At 39.8% G+C, this 22,057-nt stretch overlaps 2 protein-coding genes across 2 annotated transcripts; one reads left to right on the top strand and one right to left on the bottom strand.

Moving 5' to 3' along the window:
• Positions 1 to 3,553: 3,553 nt before the first annotated feature.
• On the top strand, positions 3,554 to 21,482 carry LOC137298321 (neuropeptide S receptor-like). The gene is made up of 2 exons (XM_067830524.1): positions 3,554 to 4,085; positions 19,520 to 21,482. Exon 2 carries the CDS (start codon positions 19,780 to 19,782, stop codon positions 21,220 to 21,222), a length of 1,443 nt encoding a protein of 480 aa, XP_067686625.1. The 5' UTR covers positions 3,554 to 4,085; positions 19,520 to 19,779; the 3' UTR covers positions 21,223 to 21,482.
• LOC137298644 (uncharacterized) lies at positions 8,976 to 10,888 on the bottom strand. The gene is made up of 2 exons (XM_067830926.1): positions 10,361 to 10,888; positions 8,976 to 9,002 (listed from the first exon to the last, which is right to left on the bottom strand). The coding sequence occupies exons 1-2, from the start codon at positions 10,886 to 10,888 to the stop codon at positions 8,976 to 8,978; spliced, it is 555 nt and encodes a 184-aa protein (XP_067687027.1).
• Positions 21,483 to 22,057: the final 575 nt, after the last annotated feature.

Here is a 22,057-nt window from a genome sequence, read left to right as displayed (position 1 = left end):
GCACAGATAGATACTGACTGTTGCAAATAACGAACAACGGTCAGTCTAATATATGTAAAAACCTATCTGCAATTATATGCATCCACTTCAGAGGAGCCTCATTCGTTGGTACAGATTGGCTGAAGAACCATACTGTTTTGAAACATCCAGCCACAGTAATACATCCACTGTCTTCAGTCTGGGCGGACGAGACAGATTCGTGTCTGTATTCTGTAATGTGCATGGATAACATTGCTAGGTCCAGAAAACTAATGAAATGTGAATAACACCATCCCTAGTTTTGACGTGTACCCCTCACGGATAAAAAGATTCATTACAAGAGATTTGACAAGGATGTGTTGATGAAAGGCAGAACGGTCGCGTCTGCGTCTTCACATATTAAAGCGCACTTTCCGTAACTATAATGCCCTTTGTCTAATTTCATAAACACCGGATTAATTTCATTATGTTTTTCCAATCTCAGAGCAGATATAATCTGGTGATGTGAATAATTACACGATGAAGGAAAACACCTTTCACCCAGCATTACGTGTACAAAGAAAATGTCACTGTAATGTGTCTGAGTATGGTATCCACAGTAAGAACGGTGATATTTTAGAGGGATAACAGTATGGTTTAAACTCCGTGTGAGACGTGGGGAGACAGTGGAGGGTTAGATTTCGAGTCGGTGTTAGCATTATAACGATATCACGCGGGGGAGACCTGAAACCTGAAATGACCTCACACATTACAAGAGCGATATATACATATCGCAGCAATTGCAATGTTCCAGCAATATCACAACTGAAGGTGCAGTCTGTCGATGTCTACTGTTTGAAGACCAAATGTTCCGTACAATCTCCATGGTACTTAATATTATAAATGCAGACATGTGAATTTTCATCTCACGTTACCTAGGAGTTTCAAATCATTTCGTTTATATTTTCCAGACATCACTTTCTGAACTTTCAATCAGTGATAAATATAGAAACGTCAATGACGGTACATCCTTATGACGTCAAACAGGATACAGCCTTACGGCATCTCGTAATTGTCAAAGTTCCCCATTCGCAAAAGGAAACAAACTGTGTTTTTCGTCATTACACAATGGAAGTTTCGTCATATACGTAAGACATACTTTTTGTCGTCTTGTGTTCAATGATAGTCAGAAAAGCTTCAAAACCATACAAGTAATGACTCTCTAAATGTACTTTTGCTAACATACATTACAGACCTTGTAAGTGAAATGTGATTGTTTAAATACGACGTTCATTCACATTTTAACTCACCTCTGTTGACGTTTGGCGGGTTTCCACAAATGACTTCATATATTCCAGTAATAACATTTGTAGGTGCGGGCCATCTTGTTAGCGACGCGTCATCCTCATCCTTGACATTGGACCTGTAATCGATGCTTTTGTCGTGATTCTGTGTGCAAATGGATACAAAGTCAATGGATGTAATCGGTAAAATCAGTATCACTGTCTGTGATGTCCTTTCACTGACCCTGCGTCCAGCGATAAACTCTGTAACACATGTTGCTTTGGAAGTTTATAATGTGACAATATTCCGGCAACAGCAACAATTCAAATCCAGGTGCCAGTCTTCTGTTGTGTTTTGTCAGATAACAAACGTCCACTTGCATCTTCCCGTGCATAGTATGTCATAACTATTTTTCACGTAATATACACTAGCATTTTCAATTACAAAGCCAGTTTCGTCAGGTAATCATTATCTGCCCATGAGTTTTATACATATACATTTTCCAGGGTAATTCTATCTATGTGACGTAATCTCTACTTCATTGCACGATATCCAAGTACACCATCACTCATTAAGTTTTACACATTTTTATCAACTTTTATATATTTCCCACCACAAAAAAGCAAAAAAAAACAAACAAACAAAACCGAACAAAACAACAAAAAAACCCAAAAAAACAAAGCAAAACAAAAAACAAAACAAAACAATACAAAACAAAAAAACCCACAAAAAACAAACAAAAAAACAAAACAAAACAAAACAAAACAAAACAAACAAAAACTCAACTACACTTACACGCACTAGATCCAATCAGTGGAGAACCGGATTAGAATTGATCTTTAGTAACCCATGCTTGTCTTAAGAGGCGACCAGCAGGATCGGGTGGTCAGTCTCGCTGAAATTGTTGGCACATGTCATCCTATCCTAAATGCGTACATCGATGTCCATGCTGCTGATCCCTGGATTGTCTGATCCAGATCCGATTATTTACAGACCGCCGTCATGTAGGTAGAATACTGCTGTGTGCGGCGTAAAACGCAACTCACTCATTCGCCCACTCTACATCCAAACACCTTCCCTAAATCTTCTTTACGTATTTTTATTTTCTTTCTAATACTTTCTGGCCGTTCTCTCAGATGTTTATGCTTTGCGCACTATCCCTTGGTGGAAAATGTTTCGGTTATAGCGTCGAGTGTTATATTGTAAATTATGTTTGAAGCAGGGAAAACTGAAGCGGAATTTATGTAAACGCATTCAACAATTTTTATGGGAACCGATGCTGATCACAATCCAATTGTGAAAATCAGTCTGTGACATTAACGTATAAAATCTTAGGAACACAATAATACATATTATGTATTTATCATTAACCTGGTACAAAGATGATACGCTATTCGTCAATACACTGTTGTGTCTGTCTGTATCGGGATAAACAGAAAGACATATCAGTGTGTTATTACACTTTAAAACTGTTTAAACATTTATAATGCGGGGTAAAAATAAGACCCTGACTAATATGTTCTATTTTTCAACATTTGAAAATCTTGTCTAGATAAACTAAACACAGATCTTTTGTAGAGAATGAAAGAGATGTATTCTATTAAGTTTGTCGAAATTCAACTGAGCTCTGCATGATACGTGAAATTGCCTCAGAGTATGTCTGAATGTACACGGTTGAAGGTTGTATATTGACATGAATCTCGTAGTACAGAGCTGACCTTTGGGAATTTAACCTCTCAAACAAACATAACTACTCGGCCCCGCCACTTGCACGATAGAGTTTCGCTAATTAATACATGAGGACACTGATTTGCACGAATCCTGTAACATCCACCCGTCGTGTTCCTACAGGCATGTATTTTCACCTTAATTTCCTCCTTCGAGCGTTACAGATTTCAAACATGGCCTAACGTTTCTACTCCAGGAGTAATTACACGCACTTCACTGCACGAAAATGCTACCAATTTCCTATCAATGGGGTGATTAATGCAGTCAAAATAAACCAAACTCCATATTTCTATGCACCAATCTTGCAATGACTTCACCAGAGATTCAAGTGTTGACAGAAACAGCCTCTTATCATCTACCTGCATCGGCCACCAGTAGTACTACATCTGGCGTCCCTGTACGTGTGTAGGAGCGACCATAGGCTTCGCTCACCGCCCAGCTTTCAGCCAGAGCCCGTGTTGGTGCTAGTCGTGCTGTTGACTGACTGGCTGTTGCTTCCACTCTACCACAACGTCGCTTATAGTAACCACTAGCATTGATCTCGTGACGACGTCAGTGGCGGCACATTAGCCGCGCGGCACATACATCCCACATTGTAACAGGGGAGGTGTTCAGCATCCACTTTTGCATAGTTCCACAAACACCATAATCAGGAGTATGTGTAAGACCGGGATCCTGACGGTGCAGAACGACCACAAAGTCGTTAGAAGTCTTTAAACAAGGAGCCCACGACGGATTACAAATACACTGGAACACATAGCTGGCACTTCGGCATGTGTATGTAATGATATTCGAAGAGGAAATAATTGCTGTTCATTAAGACCTGAGTCGAGTCTTGTTGATGTATCGTAATCTCAGCACTCAATCTGGAGAAGGAACTCCAATACTACACATACGTGAGTGGGAGGTGCGACGTCTGTCATTGTTTTTGCAAATCCTTGTGTTGCTGCTGACGCTGTGTGGATGTTTCTTCTGTCATGCTGATAACACCTTGTGGTGGTCAGCGCGCGTTGGCGAGGACAAGGGACAGATAAAGAAGAACTCTCGGTCATCTGTCGGACAAGCGATTTAACGCTTGTAAAACTCTTTTTATTGCATACTACTTGAGAAGTAAGGTAAGTCGCTGCAGGGACTAAACTTCTTGTCAAAGTTCTGGTTGTTACAAATGCTTTCAGTGTTATACTTTTTGTTCTCACATGTTTGCAAAATGTAATTCTTCAGGCGTGAATGATATCAAAATCAAATATGAACACGCAAGGATGTATTATCTATGCTATAATCATGTTTATGCCATGAAAGATTATATTATTGTTCCCCAAAACGCTTATGCAATGAATAGTTGGTTTGGTGCTTAATTGAGTATTTGAAACCCGAAACATGTTACATTTCATGAACGTGAAAGCGTAGACCTGAAAAATAATAATTATTCTGTCTCTGGTGTCACCATAGATGTTATGACGTCATCATAGAATATATGGCGTCATGAAGTTTTCAAAAACGGAAGCATGTTTCGTTTCTCGCAGAATGTTTGAATCGAGCGAGAATAGACTAGCAAGGGAAATATTCACATGCTGTCAAACGTCCACAAGATATGCGGGACGTGTTCAGTTAAAACAAAAGTTTTGATACAAGCTAGCTTTCTCCACATATTTAAGACAATGAAAACGCAAAAAAAACCCGCGGAATCCTATTATACATAATTATGATATAATTGTGTAAGTCATACATCATGTATGCAAATTATGTCATATCCTATACAAAAATAATGAAGAAATCCTGAACAATTGTATCGGTGTGTTTTCCTGATTTAACAAATTCCAGTACACACCGCTAATAGAAGTGCCGAAAAGACGTCTTCGTGAGTCGTCCAAACGCTTTGCGTGACGTCTTCCTCCGGCGTTCAGTCATGTGATGCTTATCATTCCACCATAAACAGAAGATACTGGCTAGAAGTGATCTTCGGTAACCCACGCTCGCCATAAGAGGCGACCAGGATCGGCTGGTCGGACTCGCTGACTTGGTTGACATATGTTTCCAATTGCGCAGATCGATGCGTCCAGTTGCAAAAGTCGATGTTCATGATGCTGATCACTCTATTGTCTGGTCTAGACTGGATTATTTAGAGATTGCCTCCAAAAGCTGGAATATTGCGGAGTACAAACTAACAAACTAACTAACTAACCAACCAACCAACCAACCAACCAACCAACCAACCAATCTATCATTAGCAAGTCATCAAGTTTTTTTCCTGCTGCGGCGTTTACACAACATTCGCTGTCAAGGATGCAACCTGGAATAAAACATCACGAAAGTACAGTTTTGCTTTTCTAAGCCGACATGCGTGTATTCTCTTGGAACAAAACTGGAAAACCATACAATTGATAATGCAACGATTTAAAATTAAACAAAACAATTACAAACGTTTTTAAAACGTTGGTGGGTTGAAAACTCAGTTTTACAAATATTTTAACCACGATCAAACAGCTCAATACTGGGCGTGTGTAGCAGATCGCGCTGTGTCTAATTGTTATAATCTCCTCCACCTGATTATCTGAAATTGAATATAGACATGCAGCGATTTACACTGAATCTTCTCTATTGATTCTCGTGCCAGCGATGTGGCATGTCACGCATGGTTTCCAACTCATCAGTTCATTTAGTACTATCAATAAGATCAGCGATTCTTGTTTACAACTATACCTTGACCTCAGAACAATAATTTGAAATGTGTGCGTCATCATGTTTTCAGCATTTGTCATACTGGGTTATCTCTTCACATGAATGCACATTCCAATTAACAAAACACGATTATGTATTGTATACCAACTAATGTAAGGACGTCATATGCTATGCCAATTATGGCGTGTGATTTAAACACAATCATATCTGCATATCTACAACAGTTATGTATCTTTTTACAGAAATGGTAGTATATTAATCACGAAGGTAGTAAAAATGCATAATGTTATATTCATACATTGGTTTACTTTGTATTATCTTTTTACTGGCTTTGATCAGAAAAGTATTCATACTCCAGTGGAAATTGTGTTTTTATGCAAGCACGTAATAACTAAATTAGTACGCTATTGGTATTGGAATAATAGGAAAACACATCTGTTACCGAAAGAAGATTCCTTGCAATCGATGACTATAAAAATGAGATTCTGACAAAAGAACATTTGTCGTATGCCATGCTGTATGCAGTTCAGTTCAAACATGAGCTCGACTCTTTGAAGCTGTGATTTCTGGCTGTGTCTGGTAGCCCGTATACACATACACACACATACACACACATACACACACAGACACAGACACAGACACAGAGACAGACAAAGACACACACACACACACACACACACACAAGCAAAACAAACAAAAAACAAAAAAGTCCCCCAAAACAAAAAAAACCAAACAAACAAAAAAACACACAAAAAACAAACAAACAAACAAACAAACAAAAAAAACCCCAAAGCCCCAATAAATAATAATAAAAGAATACCTTATTGCTTTGCTTTCTGAAGTTCCGACTGCACGACGTCCTTTTGAAGTTCTGCGAATAAAACATAAAAACCATAGAGCACTCCGTTTCAGTTATCTGCAGATTCAAAATAGCGTAAAAGACTGAAATACGATGGAACTCTGAAATCAATGATGACACCAGGTGTTTTCATGTCCTAGTCTATGTAAATCCTATAACTGCAGACTTCAGGAATGCCATGAAGTTCTGGTTTCATTCCTACTGCACCCGACATTGCTGATATATTGCCAAAAGCGGCGTGAAACTAAAGTCACTCACACGTTCCAACAGTTTTTCCTTTCGTACATCCTGCAGTCCGTTAACGTGAGTACGTGATTGAGTGAGTAAGCATCAGCTTGGTTTCTTTTCCGTCTCCCTGTTTCATCACAAGAATGAAAAAAAAAAGTTCTTTAGTCAAGATGTTGATGGGATTGTATCGCTTCCCCTTGCATTTGATTGATTGCTGCACACGTTGAAGCTTTCGGTTATTTAGATATCATAAAAAGTATTTTCTCACCATTTCGGTCTACATGGTTCCTAGCGTGGTAATCTCCCTACAGTTGTTGGCGATCTACTGCCTGTTTTTATGTTGTATCGCCTTCAATAGTTAAACTGTTTCAGATTTGATTACTAATCTTTATAATTTGTATCTGTGATAATCTAGTTTTTTAGTTTTTACTGTCCTTTGATTAAAAAAATTGCAATTTGATTTAGTCCCCATATGGCTGTAATATTGATGATGTGACTTAAAATTTTAACTCAATCACTCACTAACAACGCTTTGGCTTAGGCACCCTTGCCAAATTGATCAGGATCATATATATGTATGGGCAGTTGGTGTATGGTTCTCCATATAAAATGACGTACATAACTAACAGATGTTAGGTAGCAGTTTGACAATGTGAGAAGTCAGAAAACTACTGGTACTAGTGGCAGCGTTGGTATCATGACTTGTTGTCATAGCCGAACGAGAACGGATGATACCTGTCGTTTTCTCTCTCCTTGTCTCTGCTGATTCAGACGAGAGGTATATATAACTTTGGTCATCGGCCATGGGTTCAGTAATATGTTCAAACAATAATTCAGGATTCCCATAGATGCCCTGTTCCTCCATTATGGTTGCCAGTGCCTTTTTGGTTAGTTGAATGTTTATTCAACGCTGCACTTAGCAAAATCCCAGCTATATGACGGCGGTCTGTAAATAATCGAGTCGGGATCAGACAATCCTGTGATCAATAGCATAAACATCTATCTACGCAGTTCGAATGCGATCACATGTGTCAAGTCAGCTAGTCTGACCTGCCGATGCCGTTGGGAGCTTCTTACGACAAGCATGGATTACTGAAGACCATTTCTAATCCGAATCTTCAAGCGTGGACAGTGTATATATACTGATCATCAAATTGAGTTTCACGGCAGTGGTTCTAGTAATTCATGTCATCAGCACGTTTAAACTGACCATTGTAATGAGATGTTCAACCAGACAATGGTTGTCAATACTAGGTCACTGTGACCTCTTTGAGAGGCATATTTAGAAGTTAGAGAGTCAGATAAGGAAGAACATCATGGATAAACAACTTCATATAGCTGATGCGACCTTTCCATACAAATTCGTGCACCATTGGGGCTGCAACGCAATTGTGCCAAACCGCGGTTTTGCAATTTTGAAATATACTGCATTCGCGAATAACTTTCAAGAACTATGCTTCTGGATCATATGCTGAGTTTGAGTAAAATGAAACATTGTCCAAAACAGCGAAAGTCAAGGGTGCTGAGACACACCAACACATTTTTTTTATTCAACCGCTTAAACACAAAGTGTCCCCATACTTATGGTATAGAGAACAGCCAACGGGTCGCGCTGAATCGTTATCATTTGGTATTTGTTGTTTAATGTAAAGGCGGTCTATAAGTATATGGATCTTGACCTGACAATTCAGTGATAGACAATTTTTCAAAAGAAATATTTGTATCGTTTGTTTTTATATTAGTGTGTCCGACTGCACCACGGAAACAATTGATTCATTGTTAAACGAAATTTTCCTTAACCGATACAGCAGAGGCACCAATGATCCTGGACATTTTCAGGCAAAACCATGGACTGAAATCATGAGACACATTCCTGACATGACAAACAGTCAGTCACGACGGTGACCATTCTGTCCCATGTCTTTAAAGAATAGGTATTCCGAGATGGCAATATGGAGACTGTTGGAAATAGAATGGCCAGGGTGATGTTGGAATATTCAAAACCATACTCACATATTCCTCTGTTGCACAACTGAATGTCACAGACACTCTGAGGACTGGTTCTGCAAAGTTACCTTGGCATGATCGCCACTTTTATTAAGTCATAAAATAATGGGAACCAGTCCCATATGATATTGTGCAACCTCTGATACAGAGTGTAAATGCCGGCAGTGCCTTTGAACTCATTCAGTGTTCCAAGTCGGACACATCATGAAATAAACATGTTTCTGTAGTGTGTCTAAACCACAGAGAAGATGTCGGTGTCCTGAAATCATAACATATCGATTTATGCAGTTGCACACAATCACGGAGATGATGTAACACTATGGGTCAAAATGCTACAGTCAACTAATCGTGGCACTAATTGGACCAAACCATAAATGTTACTTTCCTGTTTTACACACGATGACGTGAATATTTATACGGATAATGTGACATCAGCCATACCCAAAAGAGTTACTTAAATTCGGAAAATACGCAATCATTATAGAGTCGCTACAACAGCATCACAGGAAATCTCTCAGTTAAGCCCGTCCTTCACGAATCCCATATGCTCCAAGATAATGGAAACAGATTTTCGACAATTTTGACAGGAGACCATCAATCTTCAAGACTTAAGTCAGTGAACCAGACTTAGTTATAAGCATAAACATCAATTTTGGCAGAATCTTGAACGCATGGTGGTATGAAGGGGCACAGTAGATTGACAGAGCCATACATATTCACCACTTACACCGGGAGGGGCACATAAGGGTGATTCCGTGCAGTAAAGCCATTTTAGTTAAAACGCAGTTCCTCAATGAGGCTTTTTATTTGCTAGCCTTCATTGCTTGATCTAGAGAGCAACTGGCGGGCTGGGAGGATACAGATTATGTCTCCTGAACGTGGGAAAGTTGCATGACTTATTCACGAGAAACCGGTGATTTGTCATTTCTTGTTTCGCGTATGCGTTTCTGCATTGATTACATGATGTGAGTTCCTAAAAGAAACCACAGAGAAGTAAGGAGGTGTGTTCCTTTAAAAAATATAGTGGATCAAACTGATTTATCAAATGACTCAATATAAAGACCGCTTTCTCACTCACAAGGCAATTAAGAGATCTAGACAGCTACAGAGACAACAGTCCAGTTTTCACTTCAGAGGTTCCTGTTTTCAAGATAGCGACTTAACTGATAAACAGCTTCTTGTAGAGGCTACGCTCTGATGTTTAAACTGAAGGTTTATGTTCTCAGTGATAACATACTGACTTCAGCGTTAAACATCTTAATAGTTTGACACTTAACCCATTGATGCCGAACTGTTTTGTGGAACAGTGATTCTACATCATAACACAACGAATCCATAGACATAGCCAAGAGGGAGTCCAAAGTCATCGTCACAAGCCTGTGGAAACACCGGGGATGTATAAATTTAGACAATCTAATGATCCCGCGTTCAGTCACACCCTGTTGTAATGAAAGCGTCTCACTCTCGACCGTTGTGTCACATCCTGCAGCAATAGTCTGTCAGTATGCCATGAGACCTGCTGGTGTAACTGTGTCTATTACTAGAATGCTCTAATGACCTCGTCTGTCACTAGACATTCTGTAATGACCTTGTGTGTCGCTAGACCTGATGTATTACCTTGTCTGTCTTTGGGCCTGCTGTAATGACCGTATCTGTTACTAGACAAGCTGCAATGGCCTTGTCTGTCACAAGACCTGATGTAATGGCCTTGTCTGTCTCTAGACCTGATGTAATGACCTTTGCTGTCTCTTGCCCTGCTGTAATGACCATATATGTTAGAAGACACGCTGTAATGGCCTTGTCTGTCTCTAGATCTGATGTAATGGCCTTGTCTGTCTCTAGACCTGATGTAATGACCTTTGCTGTCTCTTGCCCTGCTGTAATGACCATATATGTTAGAAGACACGCTGTAATGGCCTTGTCTGTCTCTAGATCTGATGTAATGGCCTTGTCTGTCTCTAGACCTGATGTAATGACCTTTGCTGTCTCTTGCCCTGCTGTAATGACCATATATGTTAGAAGAAACGCTGTAATGGCCTTGTCTGTCTCTAGATCTGATGTAATGGCCTTGTCTGTCTCCAGACGAGATGAAATGGTCTTGTCTGTCACGAGACATGCTATGACTGTGTCTCTCTCTCTAGACATGCTGTAGTGACCTTGCTTGTCACTATAGGTATGTTTACCATGTTCACCTCTAGACCTTGTATCCAGCACCTTGGTGTACCTGTACAATAACAATGATGTCCCACTCTCGACTAACTACGATGGTCGTGTCAGTTATGACATTGTCCATTAATGTGGTCTGTAACGATGATGTCTATCCCTTACATTCTGTAAGAGACTCTGTGTTTGGATCTTTTGTATCTATCTCTAGAACTTCCCTAAACTTACTGTAATGACGTGCTGCTCTCTGAACCTGCTGATTGGACCGTGTCTAATTCGACCCCTTGTACTACTACCTGGTGTGATTTCCATTACTTTATTGATTTGATCGCCACATGCCACTTCAGTGACAAACACGCTGTTCCAGTCATCACAGTATCAATTTTTATCTTCACAAAACTGCCACATCAGCCTATGATAAAAATATTTTATCACCACCAAAACCGTAATGCTGTTGCAATGACCTTCTGGAGACTACCTGTAATGATTCACATTTTCCCATTGGTTATAACGTATTTAATCGTCACACCTGTCACTGTCTGGAAACAAATCCACAGAGAGCCAGATCAAATTTCGATGCCATGGTAGGGATCAAAATTATTTATTTCCAATATGCTACCGCGAAAGGCAGTTCCGTTGTTGTTGTCCCAGGCAAGATGGTTAATGCCACTATATCGATAACTTGTACGTCATAATAAAAGCAATAATCACTATCACTCTTGACTTTCGATGCCTAGCAACCATTCCTACCGTGCCTTGTTTATGAATAGGGCACATGCTTGCCTTTGCCTGATTGATAAAGAACAGCTTTTTAAAATGAAAAAAAACAACATATGCATTAATATGAAAATACAGTAACTTGATCGTATGTTGATTTCACCTGATTCGAGCGAGTGGTGACTCACTGTTGGAATAGCTACAAATCAACAAATAGAAGTTTAGTAGATAGTTCAAGGAACCGTTACGGTAGATTTGTGATGTTTGATAAGCGATCGAATAACCGCCTAGAACGCAACCTGTTTCCACTAGAAATTATGCATCTGTCAAGCCAAACCCAGCTGTTGGTAACGAGTGTGCATTCTGAATCGTTTTGTTTTGTATTTGATTTATTCTGGCCTTGATGTTTGAGAACAGTCACAGTAGGGCATATATTTAACCAGGATGTTTTGTCAGCAATACATATACACACACGCTGACGCTTTCCCTAAATAATGCCAAAGCTCAGACATTTATCCTCTGTGTACAGCTGTACGTCCAAGCATGTAATTAGTTGTCAGAGTACGTTACTGGAAAAGACAGTTACGGAGGCCAGTTTATATTTGCCATGGTCTGGCCTCTGCCAATTATCTCGGGTGATAGCCCTTGCTGTATGGTCAAGACCGTACACAGATAAACAGCACATACCAACTAAACCCTACTGAAAAACGTTCTTTGGTTTGTTATTTCTCCCGACGGTGCGGCTTCCATGTTTTCTCATACCAAGTAAATCCCTGACAAGACCAGTATCGTTAACTGTGCATGGACAAAGTGAAGTAATACATTCCATGCATGCCATTAAGTATGTTATGATGGACAGAGGTCTTGATCATGACATTTACATAAGTACATCTTTAAAAGAGGCAAATGCATTTATGCGGTAACTACATTCAAATGAGCTTATTGTATATGTCAGCGCACAAATGACACATTGTGTACGTCAAGAATAAGGGCATAGTTTATACAAGTACTCACAAGGGACAAATTGTATGCGTTGATTAACAAGGGGACAGGTTTATATAATTGCCCACAAGGGAGATATTATGTATGTTAACGACCATGTTTTGGAGTTTGGTTGCATGTAACACTTGTATATACACTGACAACAGCATAGCGTATTGAACTTCCAGGAAAGGAAAGCACTTCTTTGCTCGTGGCAGGAAATGAAACAAACAAAACTTGCTGTTCTGCGGTGATGTAATTATTGCTGGAATCAAATGATGATTGTGACCTCAAGTTTGAAATGTTTCTGCTTCGGTTTCTAGATCGGTTCAGGAATAAAGTGAATAGATGCATGACAGCTGATCCCGGGTGAAGTAATATTTGACCACAGAACAAATATCGACGTAACCGACCTGGGCCCACCTGCACAAAGCGATCTTAGCGCTACATCTATCTTAAGCCTATACTGGAGAATGGGAGTTACAATCATTGTAGTGCTAAGATCGCTTTGTGCAAGTGGGCCCAGGAAAATGAAAATGACCTTCCGACAAAAGAGACACTATGATGCATTCCGAAACCTTCATGGTTTTACCAATACACACTGTAAATCTGGGCAAAGGGCACTAGTTATGCGTTACGGTCCCGCGCTATAATCTCATAGTCTTTCACTATCCAACTACCCTAAAACTGACTCCTATTCCCTAACGTCCCTTTTCAGGCGAAAACTACATTTTACACAACACATTCCCCATGAGCTCGTGATCAAGTTTGTGAAAGCTGTTCTCTCACAATCAATAAAAGAGTATAATAAGCTCGCAGCTGTCAGTACGTGATAAGTACAGTTGTATGGACGTTGACCGGACCATATCTAAATCCCGTATACCTGAGGCATTGAAACATATCGTTTCTGGGTTGTTACGCTAATGTTTCGTTGCATTGTGTGGTGTTAACATGTGTTAACAATTCCCATAAGGGTACGTCCCGGTTTTCATGAAATCTTTCATAACTAGGTCATACGTAGTTTCTACACCTCTGCTGTGTTTCACTCAATTATTCAATCACTACTTCTCTGTTCTGTGTCAAACATTCATGTAGCATTGTCACATCAGTTTGCCGTATGTACCCTCAGGACGCAGTTGCATTTCTCTGTATGTCTATCCCGTCTGTCGTGACTATCCAGTGCATCAAGCATACACGCGTAACACTACAGCAAGTGATGCGTGCGAGGATTATCGTTGTGGTCGAAGCTGGAGAGCAAGAGATGCTTCTTGTGGTTACAGGCATCTTGGGTCCGCAGTAATGAAAATACACTGGCCCCTTACATGCAGATTTGCAAACTAAGTTTTCAAAAAGTGTCGCATTAGAAATGCTAATTCCTTTGTTAAAACGTGCTCAGTTTGAAAACTGAAATGTTTTGATACATGCCGATGGAAACATAGAAAAAACTGTCTTTGTCAAAACAAAACTTGTCGAACAAAACTCAATGTCTGTTTCGTTGACTCCTATGTGTCTGCCTGCCCGTCCTCTAATGACAATATGCAATACACAGCTTCAATAATTGACCACATGCAGTTTGAACTTAACACCTATCAGGTCACCAATACATTGATGTTTGGATTGTGTGCCTGCTGTGTCACATTATGTAATTACACAGACAGGTAGGTGTGAAACTTGTAAACATGACATGTTCTTATGTCCATGGGTTGCAAAAATCTGCGTCCACTTTTCCCCGGGTGACTGGATCGGACGCAAACCGGTGGAAACTCAGATTGTCAGTTTCACGTTTTTGCTGTGTATTTGAACGACGACAGTTTCCAGCCACGCAGTAGTTCACCATCTCAGTATTTGTTGATTGAATCGAACGCAAATGAAGAGTGCATCTATTTACAAAACCCAGCATCGCTATATACATTATTTATGGATAACAACTTCTTCTATTGTATATGATGCGACATTTCGGTATGAATACATTTACCGTTATCACTCTAGCTTGACAACGGTTTGAGAATCCGTGCCGAAACGTCGCATCATATATAATTAAAGAAGTTGTAATCCATCAAAAATGTTTGCTCACCACACTTCCAAAATGCCAATCAAACAGATCATCTCTCTATAAACACACTGAACCCCCTACGTGGTATCCTCCCATTTGTTAGACAAGCAAGTTGTTACGCACCCCAATATGCATAAGGTCACTGCACACACTTATTATCTATTAATTAAGATTGGGATAATCCATACTCATTACAGGCATAGAAAGAGAACACAAAACAATCGATTTGGATACATATCATTTCATTGCATTTTACATACATTTGTTTGCACTAATGTCAACCTAGTACAGTCTGGCTAATTCCAAGTGTTGCGTCTTGCTCCATATGGCTTGAGTGAAATGAAAGAAACATCTCTCGATCTCGGCATTAGGAACCTCAGTTTCGACAGCCTGCATAGTTCAAGGTCTGAACATTGGATGGAGCAAGGTCTCTCTGCAGCGTCTTGTTGGCATGGGTCTGGAGTAGACTAAAAACTCTTCTGTAAGTCGTCATCTGTCTGTCTGGAAGCTGTGCCTACACCAGAGTAGGCAAGTTACCAGCTCGAGCATGAACGATATACACATGATCCCAAAGCGTAGGGCAAGATGTTAATGTACCGTCCACGTGAATGGTATCGGCACTCGCAGGTCTAAACACTGCATCGCCAGTGCTGTCGTGTTGTGGACGTGTTGTAGAGGAATCCTCCAAAAGGAACATATGGTATGCTTCACTGTGAAGTGATATACTCTACTCTTTACACACCAGTCATGGTTAATGTGCAAGGGCAATCTCCTGCCATTTATGATAAATGATGTATTTTCTAGGTATGATTGAGTTCATCAGACTTGAGAATAAGAAATCATCTCAAAATATGAAGGTAAATATTAAATGCTAACTATAAAACATCTTTAATGAAACAAACATTCCTTAACAAGCAATAACAAGGATCAAACCTGCTTGCTCTTCATCCCTTCGATCCATCTGACAGTTAAGTTCTTTACCAGAAATTCTTCTACTGAGCCGTTTGGGCTAGTCCATTATTGCTGTAGGAAAACTGAAATGTTTTAATTATACTTGTCGATAATCTAACTAACGTATTACCAACTTTCTTTCCATAGTCTTCTCAGAAACAATTCTGTACACTTGATAAGTGTGTCTCCAAAATGTACTCAGTGTTCTTCAGCAATGCTGATTTTGTCTCCTGACACTTATGTATAGTTCGAAAAACTGGGGAAGTAATCTGACATACTGCAAACTTTGTCACCCATTATCTTGCACCATTCCACAACTTCCGTATATTTTACAAGAGTGTATGTCCACGGTATGGTGATCTACCTTGATCTGTTGGCAAACTAAAGCCTGGTTTTAACATTGCAATGTCTTCTGCAGTTAAAATACTTCAACTTTACATACCAGTTTTATATTCTGTGACAATCTAGTTATTTCAATGTTTTTTGTTGACAGGCTTTTTTATATTGTTTTTAACATGTTTTAGTCACGATATAGATGAACGATGTGACTGTAACACTTAACTCACTCACTGATAAGAATTTCTTCATTAGTTGCGCAGTGTAAATATTGTCTGTAATACTTACGCGTAGTTCTAAAAAGTGGATATGTGATCTAAGATACTTCCAACGTTTCCTCCATGATATTGTTTTCTCAAATTGTCCTACGGATCTGAAAGCGTTTCTCCAATGTTCGTTCACTGTCCTCTGTTCTACACCAACTACCTGAATGAAAGAATCATGTTTTCCTTTGACATACATTCCCTCACAATCCTCAACTCTCAAGAAACACCTGAAACGGAGGCAACGAAATGCAATTCTGGCGTAATAACAAAAAAAACCATCAGTGTTATTTACGAGCATGTTACACCTGTGTCGCTGTCTCAGGTGACTGTACGCAGGTCAGCGTTGTACGCCATGTCAGTTTAAAAACGTATTGTACTAATGACAAGGATACAATGGTTGTTTTGATGTGAAACCAAACGTGTTCACTCATCAAAGGCACTGTATTGTCCATACGCGGAGTTCATGCATCATTCCCTCACACGGTCTTTATTGAAAATCAATATGTCTACACGCACCAATTCTTAACAAAAACCACATTAGCGTTTACGGTTATTCTGATGCTCGCTTGCGTCGCTTTCCAGACCAAATAAGCTTATTTTGGGCTGAACATAACACAGAGAGCTTAATGCTGTTTGTGTAATCCAAACTAAAGCTCTACTGACTCTCACCAAACCAAACACATGTGCACGTATTCAACTTTGTACGGACTTTGAAGACAAATGGTTCCACAAAGTTGGGTGTTTCCTTACCTATATTGTGACCACAGTGATAGAAAAATGGATGGGATAATTAAAATGCTAAGCTGACAGTGAAGTGCAATTGTATGCTCTTACAAAAAGTAGGGGTCATGAATTATATAATATATATTCCACATAATTGTACAAATAATAGCAATTATTGACACCAAACATTTTGTATGCGTAAGGCAATTCCAATACAGATCCGAAATTCCATGCGCCGATCTAGACTGACAACTAGTCTCTGAAATGAACATATTTTACTGAAAAAAGTTGATAATAAAAAAAGATCAATGATATAATGAAATGGAGCGATGAGACTTTCTTCATTTTCAGAAGCTAAGTAAATCTAGACTTGCCACATTTTTCTAGACTTGTGTGGGCTTTCTTGGATACATTTGCTTCTGGGTCTATACGCCAGACTAGCGCCGGCCGCACTATGACATTATACGTTTGTAAGATGTCATTCCTGATTTCGAAACTTTTTAAGGAAGGTCAGTTAAATACTGTGAATCACTGTCACAATCGGTCTTGTTTTCATTCTGCATTCTGCATTCTGCATTCTGCTGATTTGAGTGATTTCATGTTTGTCTGGAAACTATTGATTTGCTGGCGAAGGTCAGATATCATCATGCAGTACTCAGGACGCACAATGTTTCACGGTCTGTGATTAGCAGACCATGAAAAGGTACCAATGAACCCAATATGTTATCGACCCCGTTAAGAATACGATTGATCCGAAAAAGGCTACACGGAATCGGGTTTAAACTGCGAATCAAATTTGCGTAAACACGCTCCAGGCTGATAGAGTGCGGTGCACTGGTCACACGATTAAGTAGATATCGTAAACAGGTCATCTCCATGCTCAATGGTCACGTGTTGTACAGCCTCATTACAAATCGGTTGTCAAAAGACGCGTAAAATGTATGATCGTCAACGGTTTCATGTACTCTTTGGAGGAGTGTTTCAATTCGCTTTGCACTTCTTTCATGGATAAGGTCATGGATGAAATAAACGTCAAAACAATGTCTACTTGAGATCCCGCGTCAGATTTTGGCATGGGTCGTTTATTCAACCGGAATCACTCTGAAAGAGCAGACACATCACCAAAGCTCATCTTCAGTGGCACCACACCATATAATGCCATGGTCAGTCATGAGCTCAGGAATGTCAGGTCAGTCATAGATCGCCGACCTCGTTGCCTGGACTTGAACAGGCTTTGTAAGAGGAGTTTGCGAACCCTCTAGGATCGTCACTGAATATATACTAATCGTCTCGGTATTAAGCTCAAAAGAAAGCGTCCTACCCTCATTCACCTTTCAAGATCGTTAACGGCATGTAATTCGTTAATTCGCTGTTTACTATCAACAAGCTGTTACTTGACTCGTGGGAACTCTGAGAATGTTCACTTTGTTCATAGTATTCCCCTTTTTTGGGAAGAGCACATTTTGACCCTTTATTTGGTGTGACCGTGGACATCAGAAGATAATTTGTTTCAAGAATGTGAAATGCTGACACTCACACAGTCATACTTTGTATTTTTTCAAAAATGATCTTAATTAACCTGAGAAGAATCCTGGGCTCCACATTGATCATATCTGCCATATATATTAGAGACCCCTACTCGTGTAAGAATAATGTTCAAGCTCATGAAGAGCAATGATTTTCTGAAAGTCTTTATCCGACGAAATCGCATTCAAACCACCTTTACCATTTCACTCAATGTTTTTGCAAACCCCATTTAACTTTGACACAGTACAATAGTGATGAATGTACGCGGTTCCATCTTTGGGTATCACTGTTCTTAATTAAATTCAAGAATATTAAACTCTTACTTCATGCCATTGTATCTTTATTGCGTGAGTTGATGCTCATGCTGTTTGTCACTGTATTGTCTTATCCAGATTCGACTATCTACAGACCCCAGCCATATAGTTAGAGTATGACTGAGATTGCTGCAAAGCAACAGACAAACAAACAAAAACACAAACAAACAAAAAACTCAAACAAATGAAAACATTCAATGCAAAGGGCAAACAAGCAAAATAAAAAATCTCAGTACTTCGACCAAAGTTCGAGAACTCATCACAAGCTAACTACACACAAGTATGTAGTGTGTGTGTGTGTGTGTGTGTGCGCGCGCGCGCGCGTGTGTATCGCCATGGGCATACCACTTACAGAAAAGAGGAACACATCGCTAAACCAGGAAATTATAACTCGTTACTTTCATAGTGAACTAAAACTACTCCGAAGCTAGTCAATAATACACAGCAGTAATACTGTCTTCATCTCTCCCTACCCATTCAGATTTCATTACCACATTAACACTCTAATATTAATTGAAACGGAAGTAAATAATTTAAATTCCACATTCAGTCAATTCCAATTTGACACCCGAAACCTGAATAGATTGCAAATATGATTTCATATTATTATTTCAGCTATCATTCGTGCACCCCCAATTATAATATATAATTATTATTTTACATCATAGCTGCGTGCGTCGTGTGTTCTATCACATACAATATTCTGAAACGTTTTAATCTGATCGTATTTTTGTTTCTGTTTCAGCAATTCATTCAACATTTGCCTCCCAGCTGGAAAGCTTTGGACGAAGGTGCTCCACAATTAGGGAGTAAGATAAAGATCTGTGGATAAACGCAAGGAAGCTCATCGTGGTTCGTTAGGCTTGAAATCCCACTCTTCGTTTTCTTTGGTAAAAGCGCTCTCAAAGAAATCTGAGCACCACCTTCCCATTAGACCTCCCTTGATGAGCGGAGGAATGTATTCACACCTGTCCCTGCACCAAACATACGCTGTGAGGAGCCGAGATGGGGGAAGAGGAAGTACTTCTTATTGAAACCAGAAACCCAAACTTCACGGATTACCTCCCCTTGGATGACCATATTACCGGTGAATGGTTAATGACCACTCCCCGAACCTCAAAGGAATATGTGTGGACTCCTGAGGTTAAGGAACGTATTACTGTTGTGGCGATTATTATGATATGTACGATTGTTGGCAATTCTGTGTTAATGCTGATGCTGCTATGTAAGCAGTCGAGAAGGATTAAGAGAGTGAATGTGTTTCTTGTCAACCTAGCCATTGGAGATATAGCTGTAGCTCTCATCACAAACACAACTGAGATTCTCTTTCTTGCCTTTGGGGATTGGGCTTTGGGGCCTGTTTTATGCAAGCTCTCTGTTTATTTACAAATAGTGACTCTAGCTAGTGCGACATTTCTGCTTACAGCTATGAGTATTGATAGATATCAAGTGATCGTGAAACCTATGCAGACTTTGGCCAATCGACCTCGGATATGGTTGAAGGTGACAGTCGCCTGGACGATGGCCTTTGTGTTCGCTCTGCCCCAGTTAGCTATATTCGTGCAGGTAAATAAAGGTGTGAAATATGACGGGACGCCTAAACGTCTCTGCCTCAGTCGAGGCTACACAGAGGAATGGCAGCGCAAGTTCTATTTTACATTCATGACAACATACATCTTGCTGGTTCCAGCGTGTGTCATGCTGTTCTGCTATACCAATATCATTACAGTTGTATGGGCTCGCGCTTCCACGAACGAGCACCCAAGTAGTAAATCACACTCGCTTTATGGTAAAAACCGACCTACTCCGACACCACCAGCACCAGGGCAGGATTACCCAAGGATCTCTGTTCGTCGGGGTTTAGTTACAGCATCTAAACGAAGAGCAATTGTGATGACATTGACAGTCATCATCGGTTTTCTCGTGTGCCTCACGCCGTATTTTATTGTCACCTTGCTGCGTATATATTCCAATTACAAGCTAAAACTCAAAGATGCCTTAGTTGTGTCGGAGAACATTTTCATGACTCACAGTGCTCTGAATCCAGTTCTCTATGGCCTCTTCACATTACGACCCAAACATTTGAAGAGAATATTCAGATGTCTTTGCTGTAGCAGTAGAAACATACGGAAATCGAGCGAAAAAAATAGACTCATAAATGGTGGTTCGCATCGAAAGTGCCGAGCGTCTGAAGTAAAATTCAAAACCAAAGCGAAGCGAATTACCCTTCCATCTGCGGAAGTAACCAACGACTTAGTGGCTGAAAATACGCATGCGCTAATGTTGCTGAATAAAGGAAATACACCAACGACCGTCGGTGACGGATATGAAAAATCCATTGACGCCAAAAGAGCTCTGTGTAGTGAAAGTTACAGGAGGTATGGTCCGCCGGAACAGTGGTTACCGAGTGGCAAGATTGGCAATGATGAATGCCTTAGTGCGGTATAATTACAAGGGGCTGATTTGCAGCTAATGGCATCCCCCTAGGGACTGATTTCATACTGCACCGTTAGTTGTGTCGTGCCCCCCGTGTCACTGCACGTACATACTACATCATCCGGACTTGAAACAGACTATATGCAAATATGAGGAATGAGTTCACTGTTATAAATTGCATTTCCTTCATTCCATATCTCAGAACGTTTAGACTCTGCTCTATTGTTTTATTGATTAAACGTTTTAATCCGTTCTGTGAGACTATACAGGAATTAAATTACTCATTACAATATCGTGATGTGGATTTGGTTATTTATGAGGGTGTTAATGAATTTGCTTATTTGTGCCATAGCTTATCATTTGAAAGATAAAGGTAGTCTTTGGAAATCGTAATAGGGATTTAGTGACTTATGGAGGTGTCAATGAATTTGCTTACTTGTGTCACAGCTGATCATTTGAAAGACAATGGTAGTCTTCGGAAATCGTGAAAGGGAGTTATTGATCTATGGGGTTATGAATGAATTTACTTACTTGTGTCACAGCTGAGCTTTTGAGAGACCTTCGAATCGACTTTAACGTCGGTAATGCTTCGTAGTCGAAAACCTGTTTCAAAATGTCAGAACCAGGGACTACTTGAATACATCTTGGAACAGATTTCACAGGATGTAAAATTCAAACAGTGTTGATATTTCCTGAATGGGTTCCATAATAGGTCAGGAATGACACAACCAGGACATACTCAACAGATCGACGTCGTGTTCAAGGTTTGAGTTTCTCCACCCATTTTATGCCTTTTTTGCAGTTACATGAATCTGAAAAAAACCCGAAGTTCTATAGATAGTCACCT

The sequence above is a fragment of the Haliotis asinina genome, chromosome 10, assembly GCF_037392515.1.
Source record: "Haliotis asinina isolate JCU_RB_2024 chromosome 10, JCU_Hal_asi_v2, whole genome shotgun sequence".
Classification (NCBI taxonomy): domain Eukaryota; kingdom Metazoa; phylum Mollusca; class Gastropoda; order Lepetellida; family Haliotidae; genus Haliotis; species Haliotis asinina.
The sequence above is the reverse complement of the archived record's forward strand: the minus strand, read 5'-3'. Positions and strand labels throughout refer to the sequence as shown.

Excerpts from the sequence above, each read along its gene's own strand:
- LOC137298321 (XM_067830524.1), top strand. The coding sequence starts at position 19,780 with ATGGGGGAAGAGGAAGTACTTCTTATTGAAACCAGAAACCCAAACTTC.
- LOC137298644 (XM_067830926.1), bottom strand. The coding sequence starts at position 10,888 with ATGTCTAGAGAGAGAGACACAGTCATAGCATGTCTCGTGACAGACAAG. Across the intron at positions 9,003-10,360 it reads CAGGCCCAAAGACAGACAAG|GACACCGACATCTTCTCTGT; the intron begins GTAATACATCAG and ends TTATGATTTCAG.